The sequence below is a fragment of the Cololabis saira genome, chromosome 23 (assembly GCF_033807715.1).
Source record: "Cololabis saira isolate AMF1-May2022 chromosome 23, fColSai1.1, whole genome shotgun sequence".
In the NCBI taxonomy this organism is placed as follows: Eukaryota; Metazoa; Chordata; class Actinopteri; order Beloniformes; family Belonidae; genus Cololabis; species Cololabis saira.
This window is the reverse complement of record NC_084609.1, coordinates 15,772,959-15,787,839: the sequence shown is the minus strand read 5'-3', so window position 1 is coordinate 15,787,839 and position 14,881 is coordinate 15,772,959. Positions and strand designations below refer to the sequence as shown.

The window sequence follows — 14,881 nt, the reverse complement described above, 5'->3', positions numbered from 1 at the left end:
TTACACTCAGTCCAGAGTAGAGCGGCTGTGTTGAGCAACAGCGGCTGCTAACGACCAGGAGGTTGAAGAGGGAGGGAGACCAAAAAGAAAAGCAGAATCAGAATCAGGTTTGGCCAAAAAAAACGTCACTTCTATCAAGGAAAATATTAATAATCAAAGAAAAACAGTGTTCAAATGCATTTTTTTGAGTCTCAAATCATTTTTTGCATTCAAACACTTTTTTTCTTTGATTGAAACAATTTTTTTTAATTTAAGTCACATTTGTTTTAATTGAAAATATATTTTTGATTGAAGCAATCTTTTTTTTGATTGAATAATTAAGACACAAATCTACCTCCATACAGGTCAAACAAGACAGGGAATTTGACTCTGGTTGTTTCACTCACTGTACAGTAAATAGACAAATGACAGCTCTTTTTTATTATTATTATTATTATTATTATTATTATTATTATTATTATTATTATTATTATTATTATTATTATTATTATTATTATTATTATTATTATTATTATCATTATTATTATTATTATTATTATTATCATTATTATTATTATTATTATTATTATTATTATTATTATTATTATTATTATCATTATTATTATTATTATTATTATTATTATTATTATTATTATTATTATTATTGCACAGTGGTTGATTACTCTGAGACTAAAACCTCCAGACTCAGAGAAAGTTTCTTCCCCCAAGCTGTTGCTCTGAGGAACTCTCATCACTCATAGAATCTCAGAGAAATCAACCACCGTGCAATAATAATAATAACAATTACAACCACAATCATATGCTGTAACAATGCACCTTTCAATAACCATGACTACCTCATACTGCTGCACCTTTCACTTAAAAAAAAAAATTGTATATGTTAAAAAGAGCTATCATTTGTCTATTTACTGTACAGTGAGCGAAACAACCAGAGTCAAATTTCCTGTCTTGTTTGACCTGACTTGGCCAAATAAACATGATTCTGATTCTGATTCTGATTCTGATGAGTGATGAGAGTTCATCAGAGCAACAGCTTGGGGGAAGAAACTGTCTCTGAGTCTGGAGGTTTTAGCGTACATTGCTCTGTAGCGGTAGAGGGGAGGAGTTCAAACAGACTGTCCTGGGTGTGAGGGGTCTGCAGAGATGTTACCTGCCCGTTTCCTGGTCCTGGACCGGTACAGGCCGTGGATAGATGGGAGGTTAGTCCCAATTATCCTCTCCGCAGACCTAATTGTCCGTTGCAGTCTGTGTCTGTCTAGTTTGGTGGCCGATCTGAACCAGACAGTGATGGAAGTGCAGAGAACAGACTGTAAAAGAAAAGAAAATGGACTGATCGGCTTTTTAGCTTTTTGTGTGCCCTGTGCAAAAGTTTGTTTGGTGGTCCAGAGAGCTGCTGTCAAGACACCAAACCCTGAACAGTGGGCCTGATGTATCTCAAACTTAATGGCAAAAAACAGAACACAAACAAAAATCATACATATAAATAATGCACGGCAGGGAAGGGGTTGAGTTCCATGAAGAAACATCATAATTTCTGACTCTATACAATTTAAAGAAAAACTCTGAATTTCCAACTTAAAAAAAATTGCAAATGTATGTAATAGAAATCCTAATCTCTGACTTTGTATACTTTGAAATTTTACATTTAAAAAAAAAATCTGACTTTCTGACTTTATAAATTAGGAAATTTGCATGAAATTATTTATCATAATTAACTGTGTAAATTTGTTATTTTGCATGAAAAAGTCCTATAGGAGCCTATTTGCTTTAACCTTGAATCTCCACATTTTGTCTATTTTCAAATGTAACAACCCATATCTTGCAAGTAGAATAGAATATTTTCCTTGTTTGTTTCTCAAAAAAAAAACAGATGTATAAAGCAGAGGGATGTATTCTATACAGTATAAGTAAACAACATGCAAAAATAAATAGATAAATTAAGCTCAATCCCCTACAACAGTGTTTCCTTGCCCAGTCAAGTACCGTCTAACCATTGCAAAGCATTTGTGGTTGGCATGAACAAAAATAAACAAAAAAATCAGTAAAATAAAATACTGTTCCATCAGTGTGACATTTAAAGGAAGGGTTTGTTTAAGATTCCTCTTAAAAAAACTCAGGTGGCCTACCTGTCCTGTGGTAAGATGCAGCTGGAGATGTGTCGGTTTCTGGTGGCTAATTTCCCCCTACTGAATAAACACAATGCCTTGGGAAAGTTACAACTGCCATCGGACATAAATCACATTGAGGTATATTATAAAGACTAAGATTAAGAATACATTTCATTTATAGGTGACTTTTTAGCACTCTAGGACACCGTACATAAGGTAAAAACAAACCAAGAAAAACAAGTGATGGTATTTTGCCATCACTATGTTGCTGTTTGCTGTGTTTATGGCTTCTTCAACACTTATCCTTCTGTGTTTTACTACACCGCTTCAACCACATACAGATTGTTGGAGGTTTCTGCACAGTGGCAGGTGACTGACAGGTGATGCCTCTTGGCCCGTGCCATGTTGGTTGAATCAAACTACCCTGGAATGGAGAACACTTGAGATTTATTTTTAGGATATTGGGATTGAATATGGAATATTCAATGATGCCTCTCAGTCACTGAGAGGCATCGCAGGTCCTTCCTCCCCGCTGCCATCAGACTGTACAACCAGGCCTGCTCTCAGTAGCTAACGGACAATAACACGTGCAATAACAAGATGTGCAATAACCATATGTGCAATATCTATGCAATATCTGTCTGTCTACCTCACACTCATTCTACCTGCTTTTTTGCACTGTTTTCTTTCTTTCGCACTACCTTTATTTCCATTGCAATGTATACTGTCTATATTTTGTAATTATATATATTTTTTACTTTTTAAGTGTTTACCCCTTTCCCTGCATGTGTGTGTTTAAGTGTTTCCCCATTTGAGGGAGAAATAAAGGATTATCTTATCTTATAGCCTATTAAATATATGAAACATACATTTGCATTTATATTTCATTTAATTATGTATTATAACATAGTAGAAATGTGAAGTAATGCTATTTTCTAATTATTTTTCTTAAATCTCGTATCAGTATTGCCACGTACCCCAGGGGTAGCCCTATTTGAGAAATCATGACCTAAGAAACAACGGTCCAGCTTTGTTTTTGCCAGTAGGTGGCGACACTGCACATCCTTTCATTATTTGTCAACCGTCAAAAAACTGCAGAAGAAGAGAGAAGCCGTATAATCGCACAGAGAAGAAGAAATCTATCAAAACCTCGTGAAGCGGGAATTGGCAGTTCACCAGCATGGACTGGTAAAATACACTTTACCCTTTAAAGTCTGAAGTTGAATCAACTGTAATACTTAAATAGAGTCAGTTGTGTAGTTTTTCTTGTTGACTCACTGTTAGCCTGCGCCAGGTGACACTACTTTGTTCGCTGAAGCTAACAACGCTAAGCTATTTCTCCCATTCACAGTCAACGGGGAGGCTCAGTTCTGTTGACATGCTTGGCAAAAGTGACTAAAAACGTTTTTTTCATATTTATATATAATGTATCCGAGCAGTGTATGAGTTGCATACACTCACCAAAGGCTAATGAATAATTTGAGGTGTTTCAGTCTCTGCAGAAGTGGGTGAAATACATCACTGATTGCAGTACTTTTTCCTGTAAAACTCATAATGTTGCAACAGTTTTGGATTCAAGAGTCACTTAAAGCCTCCAAGGTGTTTGTTGTGCATGAAGACGAACTTTTAAGTTAGAAAGAGGGACGATATTTAAAAAGAAAGTAGAACAAAGTATCAAAATGTGCCAAGTAAAAAAACAACAGAATGGTCAAGACTGAATATTTTTTGCGGTATTTTGCAGTTTTACATAAACTGATTTGACAAACAGCAAAGTAAAACGAGTGTTTGATAGGAATGCCCTTGGTTAGTGTATATACTTTTTAAAAATGTTTTTGTTTTGTTTTTGCTACTCACTCACAAACCTCCACTGCAGCTTTTTCTTCGACTGAGGAAACAGGTTAAAAATAATATCTGAGTTTGTTAGGTCAGGCTTTACAAACAGAAGCTGAGAAGTGGACATTATTTAGAGTTGTGAAACTGGGCAGATAGGATAAATGTAGATTGTACTGTTTACTCCAGTTTAAAAGGGAAACCTGACATCTAGCATGATTTAATTCCATGTGGTAATTACAGTTTGTGTTATGAATCTGATTTATTAAGAAACTGCTACCTAAAGATTTGAATAGAGTGGAATTTAATAAAGGTATGATATTTTTCTTTTGGGGTAAGTCAAGGACAAAAGTCAAAAACAGTCCAAGTACTTTAAATTGTTATAAAGAAGAATGCGTTTGTTGTAGGGCTGGGCGATTTTGGACAAAAATAAAATCCCGATTTTTTTTTTTTCTCTGAAAGCCCGATTTTCGATTTCGATTTTTTTTGGTAAAACTACAAAAGAAAATGGAATAAATTGTTTCAAATATTTTATCTTTATTTTTAAAGAAAAATAGCATACAAATTTCCCTATTGGGAATGAAGTGCAATTGAAAGATACTGTAAATCCTCCTTGAGTTTAGTAAAGTGACAACATTTACAATTTTCTAGACGACTAGACGAGCTTTGTCTGTAATGCAGCCAGCTGCAAAAAAGGAAAATCGATTTTCAGATTTTCCTTTTTTTAACATCGTCTTGATTAATAAATCCGATTTAGATTTAAAATCGATTAATCGCACAGCCGTAGTTTGTTGTTTAGGGTTCAAACAATGTTTTTCATGTGGGTTTTATATTTTGAGTTTCATACTTTCCTTCAGGGGTCAGAATGAGCTGCCGTCGCCGGTGGTTCGAGATGACGAGGTGACCGTTGCTGCCCGCAGGAGGAAGAAGGTGGCCTGTATCCTCCAGCTCCAAGTGTGTCTGTGTGTGTTTGGGATGAGGATAAGGGGGATAGGTGATTTTGCAAATGCACAGACCTATTGCATTGAATAATCCAGATGCAGCCATCCAGATGTATAGGAGTTTCAAAAGAAAACTATCCACAACTTTTGGAATAAACTGAATGAATGTACTTGAAATGTCTCCTTGCAGGAGTTCTGTAAAATTTAGTTCCTCACATTTATATTTCTTCTTTTAAGTCTCACGGCAAATGTGGGTTTATTATTAAACCTGTGACTGTCAGTGTCGTTGTTCTCTTGACTCTTGGTCTCAGTCCCATCACCTGGGAGTGGCACTCCTATTGCTTCCACGGTAACCCCAGCTCGCTCCCTGCTGAGGAACACTCCGGCTTCTCTGTACAGACAAGCTGGTAGGATATTATCAACACTTAAATGCACACATATTCTTAAAGAGCTCCATTGTGGCTGAATCTCCATTTCCATACCTTATGCATCTGCCTTTCAGTAACTCCAAGGGTTCCAGATGTTTCCTCTATCATGGCAACGGGAGGTCGAACGCCTCGATACTTACACACACCAAGAAATGTCGTCAGTAGTGTGGTGAGAGAGCGAGAAACCTTTTCTCACATCCAGGTTGTCAATCAGTGACTTCAATTCAATAATTAAAAACTTGCAATGTCTCAGAATTTGGATGACAGTGACTGGACCAACAGCTTTTACACTTCCCCTGTGTCCGGACTGGAGAATACCAGCTTCTTTAAAGATGACACTGCAAACCTCAGCTCAGCACTACTAAAAGAGGACGACCCGGGTGAAGCATGTGAGTGAAACAGACGTACTCAAATCAGGTCTATTACGCAGCTCTGCATCAGTTTGCAACGCTCTTGTTAATGCTGTATTCTCTGATCTGTTCAGCGGCTGCCAGTCTTTTCCCAGAGTTCCTTGCTTCCTTTGTGAAACACTCTTCCTCTGCAGTGTTTGATCTGTTGGAGGACTATCAGGCACTCTGCCAGGACAAGGTATGTGTGTGGGTGTGAGTTATGAGGCGCTTTCACACCTTACCTGACCATTAGCATGGTCATTCATGTCATCCTTATATGTTTGTACTGGTACTTTTCAAACTTAATAATATTTTAACTACTGAGTGATTGTATCTATTCTGTGTTAAAATATTAAAGGTGGATGTGCTGCAGTCTGTGGTGCTGAGAGCAGGTCAGAACAGTAAAACCGCTGGAGTGCGCTGGCTGCTGCAACAGGAGAACTGCACCTGGAGACTCATCGCCTCGCTCTACAGGTACCTGTCTAAGTGATGAGTACTTGTTTGCTTGACTTTCTGATTAACTCTGACTCACATGTTGCCTGTTTTTGCAGGGATCGGGTCCAGTTGGCGCTAGAAGATGACATGATGATAGACATGGTTGTAAGTGAAAGTTTGTATAATTTATGGTTGCTGACATCAAATATTCAGGGACAGATGCTAGTGGCAGTTTTAGACTTTTCTGTCCAAACTAAAGCATCAGCCTTAAGTTACTTTGTCTTCCATAGTTAAATAACTTTTACCTTATAAAGATTTTTCTTTACTCACACACTCAAATGCACTCACACACCTCACATCCATCTTTATAGGTCAAAATATAAGGACAAAGAACAGAGTGTGAACTGGAGTCTTCTGGAAACTGAAAATAAAGTTGTGGTTGTGTCTGTCACTGCAGGCTCCCAGTGAGAGTGAGAAGATTGTAGTGGAGCAACTTTTCCAGCGGGATGCCATCGTACGACAGAGTCAGGTAACATACAGTACACATCATTTTTAGATTAAAATACTTGTGTATAAGCAGTGGTGGTAGCATCAATGATTTTGTATCAGTTAACAATGGAAAAATTATATAGTCTCATGTACTAAAAAAGAAAACGAGACGATATAATTTGACTGAGTCAAACTTAAGTAAACTATTATAAATAATAAGAATGTTGGAAACTAAAAGCCTAGAGCTTTTATTTATTTATTTATTTATTTATTTATATATATATTAATTTTTTTTTTTGTGAATACTTTGTATTTCTGCAACAGAGGTAAGCCTGAAGAGGCCATGATAACCAACAGTGTTGCAGCAGCAGCTGAACAGAAGTGTTTTAGTCATCTGTGGTTAATCACCTGTTAACTGTGTTTCAGCTGGTCGTCGATTGGCTGGAGAGCATCTCCAAGGATCAGACTGGAGAATTTTCAGATAATATAGAATATTATGCCAAAAATGTGTGCTGGTGAGTTTTTAATTTCTTATTTGGCTTTCCTGATCTTTGTCTCACATTTATGGCTCAAAGATTGATTTCAGTGATGATAACTTATATTTGGTGTGTCCCTGTGGTAAAGAGGAAGCTTCAAGTATTCTGGGTTTCACATCTGTATGATCTCGTTAGTAATGTCCAAAGCAGTGTGTACTGTAATAATTAGTGGTGTGTGATTTAGGGAGAACACCATCCATGCGTTGAAGATGAGGAGGAAGAGTGGCTCAGCCTTAACTGTTCCTCTTGTCACTGAGCTGGTGAGACCCCTTGCTAAAGTAAAAAGAGAAAACCCATTGTCTCTCCAGTTTTGCTCAGCATAAAGGTAATGCACGCGTTTGTTTTCATGGGTTTGTTCAGGACCCAGACGCTCCTCTCCGGCAGCAGCGCCCCCTGGCTGACCTGGACAGAGAAGATGATGCCCGACTGCTGAAGAACCTGTTCATGTTGATCAGAGCTGGGATGACGGACGAGGTAAGAGATACCGAACCGCAAATGTTAATAACCACTAACCTTAACTGAAAACAAGTTAAATGAGGTTTAAAGTGCTGATTGTTGAACAGATGCTTTAAGCCTGAAGTGAAAATACTTCAGCTTCTTTACATTTTTTAAAGGACCTCTGGATGCAACTCTTACGACATGTACATTTTTTTCGCTGCTTCGCTGGAGTTTTGTAACTTTTCAAGCAGAAGAAGGTTCCCAAAGGCATTTATGTTTTGCTAGAATTAAAAATTTAACTACACAAATATTAAATCATCCTTTGGTAATATGTAGGTTAAAAATAAAATAATTTTGCTCAGAAATAATGACACTCTTTTAACATGTGTGGTTGATAGTAATTACTCTGTGTGTGTGCAGGCACAGAGGTTGTGCAAACGCTGTGGTCAGGCCTGGAGAGCAGCAACGCTGGAAGGCTGGAAACTCTACCATGATCCCAACCTGACATCAGGTAACGTGTGACCAAAGCTGGTTGTACTTAAATCCAGTATTAAACCACCAACACACAGATGGTGTTCTCCCGAATTCAGCTAACTAACTTAGTCAACATTCAATCTACTTATTGTTTTCTGGAGGGCTTCAAGCTATTCTGCATTGGTTGAACACCTACAATGCTTCATTCTGTGAGTGGTCAAATAGACTCCCTCATGCTGCATGAAGCATGGTGGCCTCCCTTTTCACCAAAACTGGTTAAACGTGGTTTTTAAAGCTTGATTGAACTGTTGAAATCACACCTCACTAAGTAATTTTTCTTCATAGCGACCTGCTTGACCTTGAACTTGGAATCCTTTTCAAAATCAGAAATACCTCTTATTTGAGTTTTCTTTCAGCCGCTTTATTTGAGCCAGTAACAGTATGTATAAGAGACCTAGACATCCACCGTCCCCCCTTGACTCTGTCTTTGCCTCATCTCTGCAGGGAGTCTGGAGTTGCAGCCAGTTGAAGGAAACCCACAGAGAGGAATATGGAAAGCATGCTGCTGGAGGATGGCTGAAGAGGTTAAACACATGAAAACTAAACACATTTACTGAAACTGATGCTGACGAACAAAATAAAAGGGAATATAACCCAAACTCCCCTTTGTTTTTTAGGAGCAGTTAAACAGATATGAGAGGGCGATCTATGCCAGCCTGAGTGGGAACCTTAAGCCGGTAATTTACTGACTCTGTACACCATGTTTGTGTGTTGCTGTGTGTTTTTTTTTATCATCAAAGCACCAGGATTAAAAGTCAGAGTGTTCAGTTGTGCTCTGTGGCTGCTTAGCTTATTACGGTGCACCGTTTGAATCAGGCAGTGTTTCTCTGTGGAGATCCCCCCCAATCATGTGTCCTATTTGTGTGTATTTTAGCTCCTGGCTGTGTGTGACTCATGGGAGGACTGTGTATGGGCGCACTTCAGAGTGATGGTCGACTCGCTGGTGGAAAAGGAGCTCATGTCATCAGGAATGTCCCACCAGGAAGCTGAGACACTTCCGCGGGGATACCTGGAAGCCAAGTACGGAACAAATGAATGGACAGAATACCCAAAAACAACAAAGAATCAATTATATAATCTTTGACTGATAATGTAACTACCCTTGTCTCTGTTTAGTTGGACCATGGAGAAAGTGTTTGAAGAACTTCAAGCGTCAGAGTCAAAGGTGAAACTTATTGTGAGGGATTCATTTTGAATTCATGTGACTGAATTCCCAATAAACCTTTGTTTTTCCTTGTGTGTGTGCACATGCGCAGAGGGTCTTGGATGAGACAAAAGAACATTACCACATCATCCAAAAGTTTGTCATACTGGGAGACCTGGATGGTAAGACCTCCCTCTCCTTCTGGAAACTGATCATATGATGGTATAATGATATTTGTTTTTGTCATCTTTGTTTGTTTATAAAACCCATTCTGTATTTGTGTCTCAATCAGGTCTGTTGGAGGAGTTTTCTGATTGGCTAACAGCCTCTAAGACCCTGCCCTCCCACCTGCTCCGTTTCATGTCTCATCTGGTGCTGTTTTTCCGCTCTCTGGGTTTGGCGTTGAAGGTATGGTTTGCAGCTATTTGCCTGATTGACCATTGGAGGGAGGATTTTAACTTAAATTCCCTTAAATGTATAAAAATAATCTAATTTGATGGACTTTCAGTGAACACAGCCATGCTGAAGTCTGTTTAAGGGGGTGAATGTTCCTGTATATCTTGTTGACTTTGTTTCTCCTTGTGTTTCTAAGGAGGAGGTGTGTGTTGACGTGTTGAAAGCATACGTCTCCCTTCTGATACGAGACCAGCAGACAGAGCTTGTGGCGAGCTACGTCGGTCAACTTCCCGGCGAACTTGCCACGGTTCAGTATGCTGCATTTTTGGAGACTGTCACCCAGCCAGAACTCCGTCCTCAGTGCCTGCAGCTCGCCACCAGCGCTGGTGAGATGCGGCATGTTCTCCCCCGTGGACCTGCGAGTTGGCAAATGTTCCTGTGGAGAAGCTTTTAAATGTTTTGTTGTTTTTTTTTGTGTAGGTTTGGATGTTTCTGCAATAACCAAATTGGTGGTGGAGACGGTACGAGAGAGCGATGACACTGAGTTTACCCACCACAGCCAGACAATAGAAACAGGAACTACAAAGGTGCTTGATTGTATTTCTGTATACATTTGATTTGTTCTCTTAAAAAAAAAAAAAAAAGGATTTGTGTGAACTTGCTGTGACACTTCTGTGATAGGAGGACCAAAGGAAGATTGACATCATTGACTGGCTCCTGTTTGAACCCGCCCATCGAGCTGAGGCCCTGAAGCAGTCCAATGCTATCATGAGGAAGTTTCTTGGTATTCTTTTTCTTTTATCTGCTACAGTTTAACATTATTTATCACCACTTTTCCACAATTTAATTTCCGTCTGATCACTGAAACAGAGATTCAACTGATGGTTGACGGCTCTTTCTTTCTGTCAGCTCTGCAGAAACACGACGCAGCCAAGGCTGTGTTCTCTAAAGTTCCAGAGGATTCGATGAGAGAGATTTACTGCCAGTGGACGGGCGTTGGACAGACCACACCGCTCCCTGCCGACGACGAGAACGCCATCAGGGAACACCTGTGCATCAGAGCCTATCTGGTCTGTTTCCGCTCTCTTTTTATGAATAACTTGGCTGATGCTGTTGATACTATAACTGTAGTATGTTTAAAATAATGAGTTAAAGCCGTGTTATACTACAGAGCAAATTGAGCCTTTCCAGAGATTTATTTGAGGCTTTCTCTCAGATTAACAGGACAGACTGTTAAATTGTTGTTTTTTTTTTCTAATTACCTCACAGGAAGCTCATCAGGCCTTCACTGACTGGTTCAGCCACAGCAGTTCTGCTCCACAGAAGCCAGTTCCCGCCTCTGAGGCCAAATTCACAGAGAGAGTGGCTAATGAGATGAGAGAGAAGGAGTACCAGGTACATGCACAGATATGTTTATTTCAGAATATGCCCATTTTAAGACATTTTTCTTACAATGTTTTTTACAGAATCATAAAGAAGTTGTCAGGAGTAGAAAAGGGTCTCCAAGACTTTACCTAAATCTCTAAAAATGTCACGGAGATGTTTTTATGAGGGATAGGTTCATTTATATACTGTGTATTGCTTTCAGAATCATAAATGGACTGAGGGAAAACGTCATGCCTCTAGACTGATTCAGAGTTAGAAGCTTCAGATGCATTTTAGTTGTGGAACACTGAACCAGCTCATTGTCCTCGCAAGATTACTGCTTTAATGGCAGGGAGAGCTTTGTTCATGTTGTTGCCACCGAGTGGATCTGTTTCCATTGGGTGTTTTGATATGGCTTCCCTTACAGCTTTAGCTCATATACCTTTTACGGACAAAATATCAAGGCATATTAGGAACGTTGAGGGCTTCCAGTTATGTTGGGTTGTGATTGCATTTGTGCTTTTTCCAGATGATATGTCTATTGTCCCAATAGAGTGGATAACTCCTGTGCAAACTGGAGAAGTTTGCAGCAGGGATGCGATCTTCAAATTTCAATTAGAAACACAGCCCCGTTGATCTGTTTGTGGTGAAGCTGGTCATTTATAAGTCAACCTACATCTCAACTCTCTCTTAACAAAAAATAAAAAGAGGTCATAAATACAAGCGGTCAGAATGAGTGTCTCCTGAAGTGTGTCCAAACTTGTCCTCGGGGAAGAAGTCAAAGACATTCGTAATCCAGGTGTGCCTAATGGTTGAGTTACTGCTTCTCCACATCAACAGGCATTTAGAAAGGATGCCTTCAAGGGTCGGTGCTTTGGACATGTTCCACTGGAAAGAGGCCTCAGCACAGACCCAGGACTGGTGTCAGAGATTATATCACTCTTGTGGTTTAGAATGCATTTGTCACTCCAGACAAATAGCTAGAGGACACGCTTTGGCATATCTGGGATCTCTGCTGCAGAAAATGGTTGGATAATTGGAGGGAGTGTAACACTTTTCCATTAGTGTTAACCTAGCGGCAGCATTTCACAAGATTTTCAAGATCTCTGTGAAAGTTCAAAAAATATCTATGTAAATATCTATATAAAGAAAAAAAAGATAGGTTTTCTGTGTTATTTTCCACTGCCTCCTGTATAAAGGCGAGTTGTGTGGAAAAAGCTGCTTGGGCTTCTGGGAAATTGAATTATTGCAGGGTTATTAGTAATATTTAGAGACAAAAATAGAAAAGCAGTGGTATAGTACTCGGCTTTGAAAAACATTGTAGGTTTCAGCATGTGTAGCTGTCCGTGCTTAATCATCCAACAAGTGCAGCTCATGACTGCATTCTCGGTTTAATGTTGATTTGCTGTGGTTGTTAGGTTTAACCCAGTTCAGCATTGAAATGCATGCATTCATCCGTTTTGCTTGTGTCTGCTGATACAGATGACCTGCCAGTAGCAATGCTATCTGGTCCTGATCTATTAACACTTGCGTCTACTTGAATATAAAGATATTCTTGTTAGGAGTGACTTCTTGCCTTATAAGCAGGAGGTTCAGATTAAAAGTACAAACACAAAACAGATTTCTGTCAACCAAACATATTTATCATTAAGTGGCTCCATAACTTTCCAAGAAAGTACACTGATGCTGAAACAATTATAAAGCCAGTGTGAATCCTTGATCTGTTTTATCTTGTGTACAAAGCGCACTCGTTCATGTATTATTTGTCAGTAACAGTTGTTATCCAGCAAGTAAAATTCAAATGTCACTTTCTGCTGTGTGTCTGTCAGGCTGCCCTGACGGCCTGGTCGTGTCGTCTAGACATTCTGACTGAAGATGTGAAGGAAAGAATCTACAACGTGTTGCTGTTCGTGGATGGAGGATGGATGGTCGACAGTAGACAGGTTACCAAACCAGAACAGACATTCAGAAACATTTGATATTTACCAAAATTTTGGAGGATTTTGACAACTCGTTCTGCTAATTTTGCAATTTCAAATGGGCCAAATTTGGTACTTTCAAAATAAATTTTAAAAATTAAAAAAATATATATATTTTTAAACTTTTATTAAAAGAGATTTTCATAAAAATCATCATTGTGCAGGACAGTTGTAGTAACTATTTAATAGACACTCATTCATGAAGGCCATGTAACCTTTCATTGAAGTCTTACCTATCACATGTCAAGTATTGTAATGATGCATACTTTATTGTGAATTGTATTGAATGGTGACTCCCTTTTTATATACCCAGTTACAAAGCAGAATTAAAACAAATTAAATCATGCTTAGAAGAAAACAAATGACAAAGTGGTGCAAAGATGCAGATAAAAGTGAGAAATTACTAAATAAATGTATGTTTTTCTCAGCAGGAGTCAGAGCAGGATACAGAGCGTAGCCATCACATGGCAGCGTTGCGATCTCTGTGTCTTCCTCGCCTCACCTTCCTGCTTCTCAGCGTGCTGCAGAGCTCTGCCCGACACCAGGAGGCGCTGCGACTGGCCGACATCATCTCGTCTGACCAGCATCGCCTCTACCAGGTAACTGGAGCCTTGTCAGAAGCTGAACAATTTTTTATTAGTGATGTTTTTGTCGTTAGCTCTTTTGTTGTTCTGTTTGTAGGTAATATAAAATATTTTAAAAGGGGGAGGCGGGGGCTTGCCTGTTTAGGCTTTTTCTTTGGTAACTCCTGGTCAAATACCCCCTTCAATCAGTGTTTCATTGTTTTTTTTCTTTCTGAAATACAGGACCTGTTTTCAGATATTTTTTTTGGCAGACTTTGTCTCAGGTTCAGCAAAAAATAAAAAAGGAGTAAAGCTAGAGCATTCTAAAAATATGTACCGGTACACTATATGTAGGACAGAAACAAGATTTACAGACAAAGTTTGTTGTTCATGTGACGTTTGTTTGTTGCAGGTTTTCTCAAAAGAGGAGCTGGGGAGGTTCCTGCAGAAGCTACGGGAGTCTTCACTCGCTCTTTTGGACCGAGGACTTGATCCTCTGGGCTATGAACTGCAGTCATGATCACATAAATGACACACACACAAAGAAATGTTTGAAGTATTGCTGTTTTTTTAATTTTCTGTGCAAAATAAAAAATTGTCTTGTAGATGTGTATTTATTTAGTTTATTTAATTCTGTAGACACTACAAAAAGAATCAAAAAGTCAAATATCGAAATTTAAACTTCAATAAATGTATACAAATTTCTCAAATCAAATGGGTTTGTTTCAAGAAAAAGTGATATTTTGCAAAAAATTTGTAATGTTTTAATATGGCCTTAAAAAAAACACTTCTGAAGCTGTGTAAATAAATCCCTAAAGTAAAGAATCCCCCCAATCAAATGGTTGGGATATTTTGAATTTTAAGGAAATATATTTGCAGAAAAGTTTAGTATTTTTGTGATCAAACATTGAGGCAGTACAGCAGCATATCAAGAGGTTGAATGTCTGAAAAGTTTGACAACAGATTAACCCAAAGTTTTAAATATGGTTGATTAAATCATGTTAGAGGTTTATACTCTAAACTGAAATAAGTGTTTATTTTCATGCTAAACCCCACAAGCATAGTTATTGCCTATATTTTTAGATTTAAGGTAAATAAAAATTCTTAAACTAAATAGTTGTAAGAACTGACAACTTAAAAATACATATCTTTTAACTAAACTATCTTATTGTGACTAAGGCATCTCAAAAGTATGTTTTCGTCTTAAAACTGATAATAAATGAGTTAAAATATAAAGTAAAGAGAATAATCAGTGAGAAAAATGTCTTCACATTTTATCCATATTAGTGTTTTTCTTTTTAAAGTT

At 38.3% G+C, this 14,881-nt stretch overlaps 1 protein-coding gene across 2 annotated transcripts; it reads left to right on the top strand.

Moving 5' to 3' along the window:
• The first annotated feature begins 3,195 nt into the window (after window positions 1-3,195).
• Window positions 3,196-14,180, top strand: nup107 (nucleoporin 107). Of its 2 annotated transcripts, none has more exons than XM_061714357.1 (27): window positions 3,196-3,296; window positions 4,796-4,875; window positions 5,191-5,286; window positions 5,382-5,476; window positions 5,561-5,696; window positions 5,792-5,895; window positions 6,055-6,170; window positions 6,248-6,296; window positions 6,589-6,660; window positions 7,047-7,135; window positions 7,341-7,416; window positions 7,517-7,630; window positions 8,015-8,105; window positions 8,573-8,652; window positions 8,746-8,805; window positions 9,003-9,148; window positions 9,245-9,293; window positions 9,385-9,454; window positions 9,565-9,680; window positions 9,865-10,054; window positions 10,149-10,255; window positions 10,350-10,452; window positions 10,578-10,738; window positions 10,938-11,063; window positions 12,863-12,976; window positions 13,444-13,611; window positions 13,988-14,180. In XM_061714357.1, the coding sequence occupies exons 1-27, from the start codon at window positions 3,289-3,291 to the stop codon at window positions 14,093-14,095; spliced, it is 2,724 nt and encodes a 907-aa protein (XP_061570341.1). In that variant the 5' UTR covers window positions 3,196-3,288; the 3' UTR covers window positions 14,096-14,180. The 2 variants fall into 2 exon arrangements, with proteins under 2 accessions (XP_061570341.1, XP_061570340.1); XM_061714356.1 differs by having other exon boundaries at window positions 13,441-13,611.
• The last annotated feature ends 701 nt before the right edge of the window (window positions 14,181-14,881 follow it).

Excerpts from the sequence above, each read along its gene's own strand:
- nup107 (XM_061714356.1), top strand. Across the intron at positions 4,876-5,190 it reads CAGGAGGAAGAAGGTGGCCT|TCCCATCACCTGGGAGTGGC; the intron begins GTATCCTCCAGC and ends TCTTGGTCTCAG. Across the intron at positions 10,453-10,577 it reads TATCATGAGGAAGTTTCTTG|CTCTGCAGAAACACGACGCA; the intron begins GTATTCTTTTTC and ends TCTTTCTGTCAG.